Consider the following 14,068-nt stretch of genomic DNA (forward strand, 5'->3'; position numbering starts at 1 on the left):
TTTTTCCAAAGATGACAAACGTTCGTGAGGATCGACAGTACGGTTGATGACACGAACGTTAAGAGTTCTCGAAGAGCTGATTTTGACAATGATTTGCTTACTGTTTGGTACTTGAATTATCAATTTATATCCATTGTCTAGGGTTGTTCAGGGAAAAATTAGGCAAAATGATTCAAAGTAAATTACATGTAATTATAATTTCATAATAATCCAACCCAGAACATTTCTAAAATGTCACTGTACAATGCCCAAGAAAAACCTTTTTAGGTGTGCGTTTCACAAAATGCACACAGCATCCACGAGAAACTACTCCATACAAGTTTCTCATTTATCTGGGAGGGAATTCATTAAAATTATGGGTTCCTTACTAAAACTTACCTACATTTTTCACTTCGAATAGTTGCAGACACAGATATAGAGAAGGATTTCTAGACATCAAAATCCATCTAATTAGATGGAGTTTAAAGAAACTTGGAATTAAGTCCGAGTTAAATATTAACTTCAAGTGGACTATTTTTGGATTTTCAGTTTAGAACGATTTGAAATAACTCGCTCTTACTGAAAATTTGCTTTAATAGATCTTGTAATGGGCCTTTCAGTGCAAAACTAAGCTGTCTACAGTGCGTAAGCGGGAAATGGCTGCCGTTTCAGTTGTGTGTGTGTGTGTATATATATATATATATATATATATATATATATATATATACACACACACACACACACACACACACAAGAATGCTGTTAAGGAAATTTGTATTTCGAGTGATATCCTTATTTCCAATTACTTTCATATGGAATTTTGTGCGATGTACTTCCGATGTGTTACAAACTTCAGGGTAGGAGTGGTTGTACACTTTGCTCGTGTCGATTTATACAATGGGAGATATCTTTTCAGAGAAAACCATAATCATACAGATAGTGAGATAAATGACTGGTTAATTGCAGGACTTTGATATGTGCGCAGCACTTCTTGACTATATCTTCATCTTGACACATGAATTTTTATAGTTCAGACTATAAAAATAAGCCGTATCACCTCAAAGGCCTCGCAGTATTTTTTAGTTCTTTAATGTAGTTTTCGTAGTTGGGTTATTTTTCGTACGTGAACAAAGATAATTTGCGTGATAGCTATTGCAGAGGTATACGGGTGGGGGGGGGGCAATCTGGAAAGTTTCAAATGAACACCTAGAACAAAAATTTTGTGTTATATAAGATGTTCTTTCTTGCTAGTTGCTTTAATATTTTTGTTCTAGGTGTTTATCAGAACTTTCGAAACCCCCTCGTAATCGCCTCTGGCAATGAGTTCTTAGACTACAATAATTAACTACATGATGGAAAAGTCCAGTAATATTAAGTGATACTAGTTTTAAATTAGGCATATTTCCATATTAGCGTTTTTATTTCTTGCATTAGGAAACTTAATTCTCTCACTACAGGCTTAGTTTTAAATTGCATCTGAAATTGAAAAAAAAAATCGTTGCACTTGAGGAAACTTTGTGCATAGCAGTCTTTGCTGCTATAGAAATTGTGACTCATTTTATTCCCTAAATGGAGTTGAAGTCCTAGACCTATATTTTGTTGGAAATGGTTAGACATCCACTGTTCTATTGTCTCATTAGTCGTGGAGTCCATAGTTATCCAGAATTTTGTATTCCTCGAGTGACGAGTACTGCAGATACACGCTATTTGTTCCTGACGTACAGTGGCTGCTCGTGGCTTGAAATCGTGGGTGGTGGTGCTGCAACTTTCGAAATATACATACACACTGTAAGTACAGTGTATATGCGTTTGGATAAAATATCAAAATTATGGTAAAAATTAAAAAAACATGAAAAAATATTGTTTATTACCGATAAAATTATACAAGAAAATATATCCTCGTTTTGTTTCATGAAAAAATATTGTTTATCGATAAAATTATACGGTTTAGTATAATTCAAAATTATTTAAAAATAAAATCCATTCTTGTTTTGAGCGAAAATGTCAACTTTTTTCTTGATGTTTGTGTGACTGTTGCGATGATTTCAACGGAGAAAAAAAAAATCTTCATGTGCATTTAACCTATCCTGATTCATAGTGCTCCTCAAAGATATTTTTTATTCTCTTTGTTGGAAAACAGCGTTCGGGCTCCGATGTAGTCATGGGAATTGTCAAGAGAATTTTTATCAATACAGTAATTTCACTAAGAACACAATCTAAATTTAGTTCACTTAGTCACTACTGTCACAGAACTTATTTCTTGAGGTTGCATTTCTGAGGTCATAATTGTCAATAACCCCAATAATGTTCTAAAATAAAAACTATAACAAATGTTATGTCTTGAATTGTAATCTTCAAATATTTAAAGAGACGGAGTAAACACGATAAGCACTACGAACTCTCTACTACTGACGCAAAATGCATACAAACAGGGGAACTGCGCGACGGACAGTACGCTAATAGCTCGCGTCTCACTATGACGTGCATATGCTTGCGCGCGTAGCAATATGGCACTGTGGTAAATACAGTGCTGCTAGCGTCCTTCGCCCTCCTAAGTGCTACAAAATGGAATTTTATTATTTTTTTATACAAAATAAGAGAATTGTATAGAATTGTTGATGGTAAAATTAAATATTACAAGCAAATATAAATATGTTTATATCGAGAAAAATTGGGAGTGCTGTAGTTCCACAGTGCCCATGCACGAGCCGCTGCTGTTGACTTGTAATGTGAGTTTCCTACGATCGATATTTTCTGAGTTGTGGGTATAAATGTTAGTTTGAGAAAAGCTACTTGTGCTAGATGAGTAATTCGGTGACAAGTGGAAGAACGCCTAAGGAAAGTCTCTAGTTGAAGACTAGAACTCAACCTACATTGCCATACACATTAGTAAATTTATCAAATGTAGCCTGTTAAAATTCTAATTGCATAATGAGCACTTGCTAACTTTCACTTTAAAAAAATAAACTAAGATTAGTTGCACGAGAAGTTGGAAAGGTGCCAATGTTTGAAGTCTGCTGCACTTTTTTAAAGTTAAGGAATGCGGTTTTGTAATATTCCTGAAGCCAATATCTTTAATTTATGCAGTGTAGTTAAGTCGCATTGCATTATTACGCAAGCTTGTACCGCATTATATTGCCTATTTAGTGTTTTGACCATTAATGAATCGGTAACGCATTGCCTGGTGGATACTGTTTTGCGATACCGCTTATCACACGACGCCCTTCGGACTTTCTCTTCAGAGTAGCGAATGTCATATACTGAGCATAGGTCTCAAGAGTCGATGATATAGGCCAATTCCTAGTTTAATTTAAAACGAATAGCATAATTCTTATAGAAGAATTAAAGCCCAGTGTAATGGAACACTTAACAAACAACTGAGTGGCGTGTTGTATTTCCTTGAAACTAACCAAGGCCACGTTTTCTACAACAGTCGTAGAACGCGCAACTCGTCACGTGATTTCTCCAATGTTAGCTGATTACGAAAGCTTTCTCAGGAGAAATATCATTCACCGTAATTCCTAGGTACTAAAAATCATTGTAATCAGTACGGATAGAACTTACCATAACATTGCAATTCATTTGCCGAACTTCCAACTACGGTAGTACTGTGCTGTTCATTCTTCATTAGTGCATATTTACTTTTTTTTTTCTTTCTATCGCAGAACTAATGCTTTTTGAAAGTAGTGTTGAGTCGATCTGTAAATTCAGTATCACGAAGAAAATTGTTTTTAAACAGCTGAATTCAAGCTGCATCAGGTATGTACGAATTTGTATCAGTCTTAAATTATCAGGTAGTCATGTAAATCGTGATGTTCCTGACAGAACACCACTCTTAATGCCGTAAGTAGCCTTGAGCTTCATTTTAGGTGCAAACTTTTTGTCTGGTTAGCCGAGTAGATGGTGTACCTGCCATCCTACCAATTTTTGCATTCTAGTTTTGTGGGAGGCAATTTTCGAATCCCAATCTGAGACCTACAACCATCCAGCTTGTTGGAGGGCTGATAGGAGTAAATTTCGTCTCTAGAGCAGTTCCTAGATACATACTTTACCTTTTAATAGATAGGTTTCATATAAGTCTTTAGGAAGTCCTTATTTTGGTGGTCTTACGGGCTCCCCTCTTTGGTTTCGTTTGCTACGTTCATTTGGGAATATCTTTCGTCGTGAATCTATGGTAAATCAGTGAATAAATGAATTTCCCGATTTTGTCACCGCATAAGTAAAAACTTAGAATAATTAGCTAGCGTGACCTCGTTTTGTGTTTTAGAACAGTGATTGTATAAAAATCTGAAATGATCTTATTCTATCTTTTCGCAGCACTTTGATACATCGGAAATGTGTTCGCTTGGTGGACTGTACAGGACTCAGGAGGGGGAAGTAACCGATGAGGATATACTCAAGGCATTATGGGAACTGAACGAAGATCCAAATACTGCACATGAAGATCTTAATACTCTTAGGAAGATGCTAGAAGGTAGGTCATCGTAAGTTAAGGTGGCTTGTAGCTTGTTTTTGAGATAATGTATCAAAACTCCAGACAATTTTCTAAGTTACATCAGAAAGTGGAGGCTCGCGTTCGTCTAGAAGTGCTGTTTCTAGTTATCTCTGAACTTCAAAGCAGTTTTAGTATTGATTTTATTGCTAAATTAAACTATTTGTATTACATTAGTTATCGAGGTATATGGACGTGAATTCCATTTATCGAAGGTATCTCACAAAAGCCATACACGGAATTTTGGCACGCCAGACTACGTAAAATCGCTAAAATAAAACGACGTAAACACCTTAATGTTTGCGACTCAAAGTTTACAGCATGGGTCGCAAACTGGCGGCCCGCGACCTTAATGATTTATTTTCTAAAAATCAGTATTTCTAACATCCTGCGGGGATTAAAACAGAAAAAAATTCGAACTTCTAAATGTTTTATGACGGCTTTAAACAAAAGTAAAACTTGTTACTACAATTCTTTGTACCATGTTTCTATCATCAAATGCTGGCAACACTGAATGGAAGTTACTTGTCACTCAGCCATTTTAAGCCACGTGATACAATGTCAATAAGTTAAAGGTTACCACTGTAATATGATAGTACGTTAATAAAAAGTTACTTCAACTTTTTTCTTGTCCATAACAATGTCTGAATTTAAAGTTAAAAAAAAAGAAATAGATCAGCAGGCAGAACTTTTCAAGAAAAATGGGAGAAGGCATATTTCTTTGTGGAAGTAAAAAAAAAAAAATATTCCAACATGTTTGATATGTAGACAAAGTGTCTCTTGTTAAAGAATATAACCTAAAACGCCATTATGAAATAAACCATTAGAACTGTGATAAATCTTATAGAAAAGATGCGTGATGCCAAACTTAAAGATTTAAAAAATGAACTTGAAGTTTCAACAGAGGATATTTTCGAATGTAATCACAAGTGATGCTGCTGTTAAATGTAGTTATGTCATAAGTGAAAAAAATTGCTCGGGCTTCGAAAACTTTTACTGATGAAAATTTATTAAAACTTTTATTTTAAGTGCAGTCGAAATCATGTCCGGAGGAAAAAAAGCAATCATTTCAAAGTATAAGCCTATCAGGAAATACAGTTGCGGAACGTGTTGAAGGATATAGAAGAGAACTTCCAAGATATATTGCATGAAAAAATAGTTTTGTAGCGGTTTCCATTGCAGTTGACGAATGTAGACATTTATACTTCCTTAGCAATATTTATTCGTGGCTTTGACGATATGAATGTGACTGAAGAACTATTGGATATAGTGCCTATGTCAGGAACAACGACAGGAAATGAATTATATTTGTGTATTGAGAAGTCTTTGAAAATGCTCACGTGGACTGGTCAAAATTAGTGCGACTGTAGATTGGGCTCCTATGGTTGGTGTTAACGTCGCACTTGTTACAAAACTTCAAATGAAAAAGGAAATGTTGTGCAAGGACAAACTTAAATCTTTTCATTGCATAATACACCAGGAGTCACTTTGTGCTAAAAATACTAAACATGGAACACATGAGTGTAGTAATTAACACAGTAAACTGGATACGCTCTCACGCCTTGAATCATCAGCAATTCAATGCTTTGTTGGATGAATTGGATTCACAATACAGTTCGCTGTATTATGCGGAGGTTAGTTAGCTTAGTCGTGGCGTCGTTTTAATAAGTTTTTGAACTCTTAAAGAAATTGACATGTTTACTTCATCCAAAGGAAAATAGATTCCTCAGCTCACCGATGAAGATTGGTGCAAAAACTTGGCCTTTTTAGTTGACATAACAAGCCACTTAAACACTTTGAATACTGCACTGCAAGAACGTGAACAGTTTGTTTGTCATATTAAGTCATTTCTGGCAAAACTATCTTTGGCAAACCCAGTTGGCAAGGAATAATTTAGCCTACTTTCATACACTTAAATCGATTTCTCGAAATGATGCTGAAAAGTACATTATTCAAATTGAAGAATTGAATTTGAAAAAAGATTTTCTGATTTCAACCAGTTTGAACTGAATAATTATTCATTTTTATCCTTTTTAATCAATATTGAAAATGTTGACGAAGAATTACAAATGGAAGTAATTGAACTCCAGTACAATACTCAATTAAAATTAAATATAACGAAGTTGGCATACCAAATTTTATAAATACCTCGGTAGTAAATATCCCAAATATAAAATTGTGCAAAAATGTTGTCAATCTTTGGCAGCACCAGTGTATGAGAGCAATTATTTTAAATTATGAAACTTAAGTCAAAGTTCCGCTCACGGCTAAAAGATTCTAGATCAAATGCAATACTTCATATTGCAATACGAAAAAGCAGATATTGACATCTTTGTACAGAGGAAAAGATGTCAGGTTTCAGGATAAAAATCAAATTAAAAAAGGACTCGTATTCCAAAAATAAAGATTTTTTTAAGTCAAAATTATATATTTAAATTTTATTAAAGTATGAATAAAATGTGATTGAACTTATATTTTCTAAACTTTTATTTTTAAAATAAAAATGGTTATAAAATTTAAATGGTGGTGTAAAGACCCGGCAACACAAGGCCTTTTTTTTAGTTTGTTTTGGTTCACATAATATTTAATACGGCTGCGCCTGATATACATCTAATTGACTGGCCTTTGCTGCGTTTGAGACCCCTGGTTTAGAGTAATACCGGTGGAAGTTCTACAGGTATTATTCTAAACCTTATTTCAAACTGTTCTACAGTGGAACAGTTTGAAACAAATCGTAAGAATCATACAATAAGTTAAGATTGCTATGGAATGCACAATACTGAATGCATAGTCATTTAAATTTTTGCATCTATTCAAGAATTCAATATGGAGTTTGCAGCTGGGGACATGCCATAATCTTCGTGGGAATTGTAATTTGTACAATAAAATTTTAAATCGACTAACGCCTTTTATTTTTAGAGGCCGTTTAATGCAATCTTAAATTTCGAGACAGTGGGCAGGTCAGTCTCCATCAATGAATTCTCACTGCAGTAGTTAATAATTTTAATCCTTCTCTATAATGAGAAGTACAAAAATTATGTTCAAGTTCATTACTGTCCAGTTAAATGAGCAATGTTTCTCATTTATAGCTGTGAAAGAATTGTAGTCTTAATCCTAAAGTTATTTCTAATCTCATTTCCTATAATTTCATTAGACTTAGAAATGGTGCTAGGAATGTGAATGAAATTTGCAATAATGTCGTTGATGAGATTAATTCGCTGTGTATTTGGACTTAGATTCTTTACATGTTTCCTTCACGTCGAATCAGGCTAATCAACAGCACAGCTTCAGGCAAGATGGCTAATTTCATTTACGAAATGAGATCGGAAACTGACGCTGAAACATTGCTCATTTAATTAAACTGATACACTCAACATAAATTTTTCTACTGATTTTGTTTCGTATCAACGTAAATTTTTGATGCATGTTTTCGTATAAATTTGAAATGTAAATGTTTTTCATTTGTTGGCATACCAAGTTTAACTGAACCGCTCAATTTGACTAATGTTTCAGATTCAAATCTGAAACATTCTACAACGTACTCCTATGTAACTGATATTATCTAAGACCTCCAGGGAGTCAAGGGCTCATCAAGGGAGGCTATAAATTCATTCACACTAGATGCACTTACTACTCCTAAAGGCAAACAGTTCCACTCACAGCTCTGAGAGAAAAACCTATTCTTGGCTGAACAAACTTTCATAGATGCCCCGCTGTTTTCTCTCCCCACTTCCATATAATGACAGATTTCATCAGTTGATATCCTATGACATCCATTCAAAAGTTTATAGACCTCTATCATATCGCCTCTTTCTCCTATTAACTAGTTATCATCGACATACTAGCGATCTGTCCTGATAATCATCCCATAACCCGGATATAATCTTTAACTTTGCACCCTTTCCACAACTTTCTTATCCCCTTGGAATCCGGGAAATCAAATCTGCGCACAATAATCCAGCTGTGGTCATATCAAAGCCTTATAAAGAAGCACAATGGCTTTATCCTTGCATATCAAGGTAAGCTTCAACATCGCAATTATCCTCTGAGTTGGCAACTTTTATTATGTGATCTTTGAACATAAAGTTCCTATCCACCAATACGTCATGATCCCTTGCTTCAGTTTCTTGTAGCAAAAGTCCTAATGTAATATGCCTCTGGAAATCTAATCACGCCAAAGTGCCTAATTTTATATTTACTAACATTAAATCCATAGTCATTTTCGTTTACCCAATTTTCCAGGCTATTCAAATCATTTAATTCTTTGTCCCCTGCAGCTGAGTCGCCAGGTCTGTAGCAACACCACACCATATATTTCATACTCTTAACCTCCACACCGGATAGTCTCAAACCCACCCCTACGTGAGACATTGTTACCATTCTTTTCTTACGCTTCTACCCTAACTGTACTTGAGTGATCTGATATCATTAGTACTATCTCTTCTGTTATTCCTAAAAATAGTATACCCATTACTCGATCCCACTTACGATATCGGATTCTGATAGCCAGGTTTCACTAACGCCAAGTCTTAGGGCGCATAGCATAAAGCAACTAACTCGACTCCTTCGTTTCTAATGCTCCTAGCATTTGTGTATAGACATAAGAAATTACCTCCTAACCTATTCTTATAATTCGATATGCAATCTATTTGGTCTTGTTCTAGAATTTTTTTTCTTTTCCCTCCACATAAAAGGTCCGAATCCAAAGCATATTTTTCCACCACCTTCGCCACATACATAACCATGTTCGAAGACATTCATCTTTGTCACGTTTGCATACCATAGCTAAACTTACACATTTTTCCCATTCCTTCATTGATCTAGTTTCCCTGACTCTCTGTATTAGATTTCATACAAAAGTAATTTTTCCAAACTCCTGATGCCAAATGATTCAAGTGCCGACCATCCCTCTTATACAAGTCTTTTCTGCCATCAAACTCGCTCCACACATCTAAACTCGCATCGATTTCTTCTGCACAGCCTGCATGTGAAATCATTTGCTATCACTATCACCGTCCTTAATTCGATTCTATCATAACTGGGAGTCATCTCAAATTTTTACTTATTTCTTTCTCGCTTCTACCAACAGACCTTTCATTTCTTCTCTCGTACTGTATTTGTCACAACTTAAATTATTAGTACCTATCAGAACTAACATCTCCTCTTACTATTCTTTTTTTTTGTTTTCGATTATGTTTACCATATTTAATTTTCGCCATCCGGAAACTAGAAGTGGTGACTCCCTCGGCAAGCGCAAATGTTAAGATTTGAATCACCATACCATATCACCTCTTCTTAGATTTTAACCGACTTACATTGTTAATAATATTAGGATTACCAAATTCAGTGCATTCCTTACTATTCTGATCCTTTTTCTTATCCTGTAAGTTTAGTTAAACATTTTCCCATTTTTTTCCCTCTGGTTGATTTTCTAATTTCTTTTAATCTAGATATTTTTAATCTTTTCCTTTCAAATTATCTCTCCTCAGTAGTAACAACTTGAGCTTTAGACTGCTCTGTTGTGACGACCTTCGGCGCCATTCTTAAGTAGTAAAAACCTAATATTTCTGCAATTATGTTAAAATGCTATAGTTCAATTACATTAAAATACACCATTAAATCTAAAGCACTTAAATCAACAAAAATAGAAAATCTTTCAGCATTTTCTAACATCGCGTTTTTTCACCAGATAGCCTCGAACCAAGGTCAGATTTCTCTGTTCTGTTGTCACGAATTTCGCTACACATGCAATTATGAACCGTACCTTATAATTACAGTTTAAGATTAATATCTGAGGAAGTACTGGATCCACTGACGCAGCTTTATTTCTAGGCGACTTCTTGCTCAATATCATTCATGCATTTGACGTTGAAGAAAATATGGTTCTGGTGTTTTCAAGGTATTTTAGTAATACGCTGATATGGGTTAACTGATCATCCATGTACTTGTGGAAGCAACAATAGATTGCATTATCGTAATTACACTAATTCATTTTCAGTTATGAAATAATAGCTTGTCCATAAGCAAACTTCGCTAATGCTTCCAAGCGATGTCTTTTTTTTTACACTGTACTGCCCTTCATTTAGGAAATCTGATATCCTGCACCGCTACTTTCCTGTCACGTGATTTTTCTCGTTCATATCTATTAGCAGTCACTTAGTCTACACAACTGTTCCTAAGTTTTGATGACGCGTGTTCACAGAAGCGTAAATATTTTACGTAATAAGATAATAAATGACCACGCGCGCGTGCACACATCGCGTCGTATCAACTTTCTAATATAGGTTAAAATATTTAATGATTATTACGTTACTGAGCCTCTGTAACTCGGTCAGTATAGACGAAGCCCTTTGGTCGGAAAGACCTGGGTTCGATTCCCGTCAGTGACGTGAGGAACTTTTATCTGGTCTTTTAATCAAAGATGTGTTAACTGGTCTCATGTGGAAAGTTTTCTCCTGGTAACTCGGGTTTTTCAAGCCTCAAAACAGGCATACCGGTCCCGTGAACACGCACGGCTACAGTCATAAAAAATATTATTATTACGGACAACTCCAAGGAGTCGATGGACTCATCGAGGGAGGCCCTAACATGTCAAGAACAACTATTCGACATTCACACATCTATCATACCTCGCCTTGAACTCATTCAGTCATGGCATCCACAACAGACTCTGGCAGCTTATTCCACTCATTCACCACTCTCCAATTAAAAAAAAAACCGAGATCTAATACCCTTGCTAACCACACTCTTGCCCAGCTTCCATGTATATCCCCTAGTCCTCCCACCACCAGTCCTTTTCTCAAAAATATCTTCTGAATTAATCTTATAGAAACCCTTCAGTAATTTGAATGTCTCAATCATATCACCCCTTTTGCGCCTATCAACCAATTTCTGCAACCCACATACCTTCAACCTGTTCTCATAAAGTTCATTCCATAGACCTGCTATCATCTTGGTCACTTGTCTCTGGATCCTCTCCACCTCCTCCCCCATCAAGAAGAAACCCTGGCGCCCATATCTGGACACAGTAGTCTAGATGGGGTCTTATCAAGGCTCGATAGAGAGGAACAATAACCTGTTTGTCTCTGCTTGTTCAAGTATTTTTCAGCAACCAAGTGATTTGATGAGCTGATTTAGCCACTTTTGCAATGTTCTCCCTAAACTTCAACTCCCTATCCACCAACACTCCCAAATCCCTAGCCTCTTCAATCTCCTGGAGTACGGTTCTACCAATGTGATATACCGCTGCTAATCTTTTCACCTCAAAATGCAAACCCTTACACTTTGCCACATTAAATTGACATCCATTCTCCTTAGCCAAGTCCTCCAAACTATCCAAATCATCCTGCAAAATTTTGATATCCTGTGCACTCACTATCGCTCTACCCAGCTTTGCATCATCAGCAAACAAATGAACATTTCCTCTCAGATCTTTTCCTATATCGTTAACACGTTCGCTGCCAACTACGAGTATACTCGTAGTTCGTATATGAGCTTCACAAGCCAACTACGAGTATACGCGTATGTCGATTTATCGACCTCCTATGCCAAACACGAGTTATCCCTTTGTATAATTACCTTAATTTGGACCCTTGGATTCTGAATAAAGCGGAGCGCATGTCTGGGGGCTTGGTAGAAGGGAAATAATTTCAACGAAAATATAGTATATTGTGTATGTGCCTCAGATGCCAACTACGAGTATACTCGTATGTCGATTACCAACCTCCTATGCCAAGCGCGAGTTAATCCGTAGTATAACACGTAATTTGTAAATCAATTTAAAACTAATAAAATCAATAAAAAATAAAAACCAATCAATGAAATAAAGCACTCAGTAAAATAAAAAAAAAACAATTTATTCAAATTAAGAATGGTACATCTTAAAACAATTTTCCACGCATAATGGTGGTTTTTCCTGGCAAACAGAACAATAACGTGTTTCCCGTCTACGTTTGTTTCTTGTACAGACACAGCATGGCTTTGTCGGGTGATTCTTTTTTCTGTTGGCGGTAAAATTTCCAAATAATGAAAATCCCGATTCCTCCTGATATTCTCTGATGCTGTAAGTTCATCCATTCCAACAAAAATTGAAATAAATTGATCTCTAAATTTTAATGCAGACATTGCATTTCCAGTAATCATGTTATAAATTTTATAACATATTTCATATAATGTTACATTTACATAAACATATAACATTTTCATACGCCAACTACGAGTAATCTCGTAGTTGACGTATGAAACAAAATTCTATCTGATAAGCCAGCTACGAGATTACTTGTAGTGACCTTGAAGACGCGAAAGCGCTTGGCGTGCGGGAACAAACTCAGAGTAGCGTGGCAGCGAACATGTTAATGAACAAATTGAACAGTAGTGGTCCAAAACAGAACCCTGCGGCACACCACTAGTCACAGGCCGTCTTTTGGACTCTACTCCTTAATAAACCACTCTGATATCTCTCCAACCACCCTCCTATCCATCTCACCAACCCTATATCCATCCCCATATGCTGCAGTTTACTGATTAGAATTCCATGTGGTATCTTGTCAAAGGCCTTGGCAAGGTCCAGTAGAATCACTGTAAACCCATTACCCTTATCCAGTTCAGCCGTCACTGTGTTATAAAACGTGAGCAAGTTACTGAGGCATGATCTACCCTTCAGAAAACCATGCTGTCCCATTTTCATCTGTCCAATCCTGTATTTTTCCTCTTGACTATTTTCTCCAAGTTAGCCTCTAAGTGTTTAAGAATTGGACTGATTGGATAATTTGAAACTGATGTGAAAGCAATTCGAAGATAGTTTCTCAATCACCTCTTTGCTTTCATGCTATAGGAAATGCCGCCGCTTAAGTAGGAAAGAGTAATAGTAATCAAATTATTCAAATTTCTTTTAGAAAGACTAGAGGCACGGCATAAGATGCTGTGGATAACGTGGAGCTAACTTTCCGTCTTTATATAAAACTTAGAGGATAATGCAGTTCTTAAGATCACATTGCGATCATTGCCAGTGTGAATTTGGCAAGATTTCTGCACTTGTCCGTTTTTTAACTTGGTTTATTGCAGTTGTTGCAAGCTGCATTATCGGTGAAGCGCTAAGTTGTTTCTGGCTTCTTGCTGCGTTTTTCTTGGACTGTCTCCAACACTTATCGGAGAGCGAAAACCTGGATATCAATCGAGGATTTTTAGAAAGAATTTTTGGAATTCTTTCTAAATTCATTCACTAAGTGACTTTATTTGTAAGAGCAGAACTTTTAAGAGAAAAACAGTAAATAGACTGGGGACAAACTCGAAGGTCATCTCATTAAAACATTGCAATGCCACGAAAGAGGTCCACATTCAGAGTAAGATACCTAATGGATACATGGGCAAATTGGGTCAGTGTTTAAGCGCAAATGTCTCGCCGCTTGCTACCAGCCTGTTCAGTGGAATTAGAGAAGGAAAATTAGTTTGAATTGTGAAGTCTCCAAGGAAAACGATCTCTTTACTATTTTGGGTATTCGGACTGTAAAAACTGAATCTCCAGTGATAGTCCAGAATGGTTATCGGAATTTAGTGTGACACGAAATTGAATGTGACAAAATATGGCAAAGAAATTGA

General features: G+C 36.0%; 1 protein-coding gene across 1 annotated transcript in view; it reads left to right on the top strand.

Annotated features, from left to right (window-relative positions):
• Window positions 1–14,068, top strand: part of LOC150106958 (uncharacterized) — a 102,710-nt gene that overhangs the window by 68,890 nt on the left and 19,752 nt on the right. The window contains exons 7-8 of the mRNA XM_090393515.1: window positions 1,620–1,767; window positions 4,297–4,453. Coding sequence (XP_090249641.1) covers window positions 1,620–1,767; window positions 4,297–4,453 — 305 coding nt within the window. The remainder of the gene's footprint in view (window positions 1–1,619; window positions 1,768–4,296; window positions 4,454–14,068) is intronic.

Source organism: Typopeltis vanoorti, chromosome 5, assembly GCF_054136105.1.
Source record: "Typopeltis vanoorti isolate ZY-2024b chromosome 5, IOZ_Tvanoo_1.0, whole genome shotgun sequence".
NCBI classification, from domain to species: Eukaryota; Metazoa; Arthropoda; class Arachnida; order Uropygi; family Thelyphonidae; genus Typopeltis; species Typopeltis vanoorti.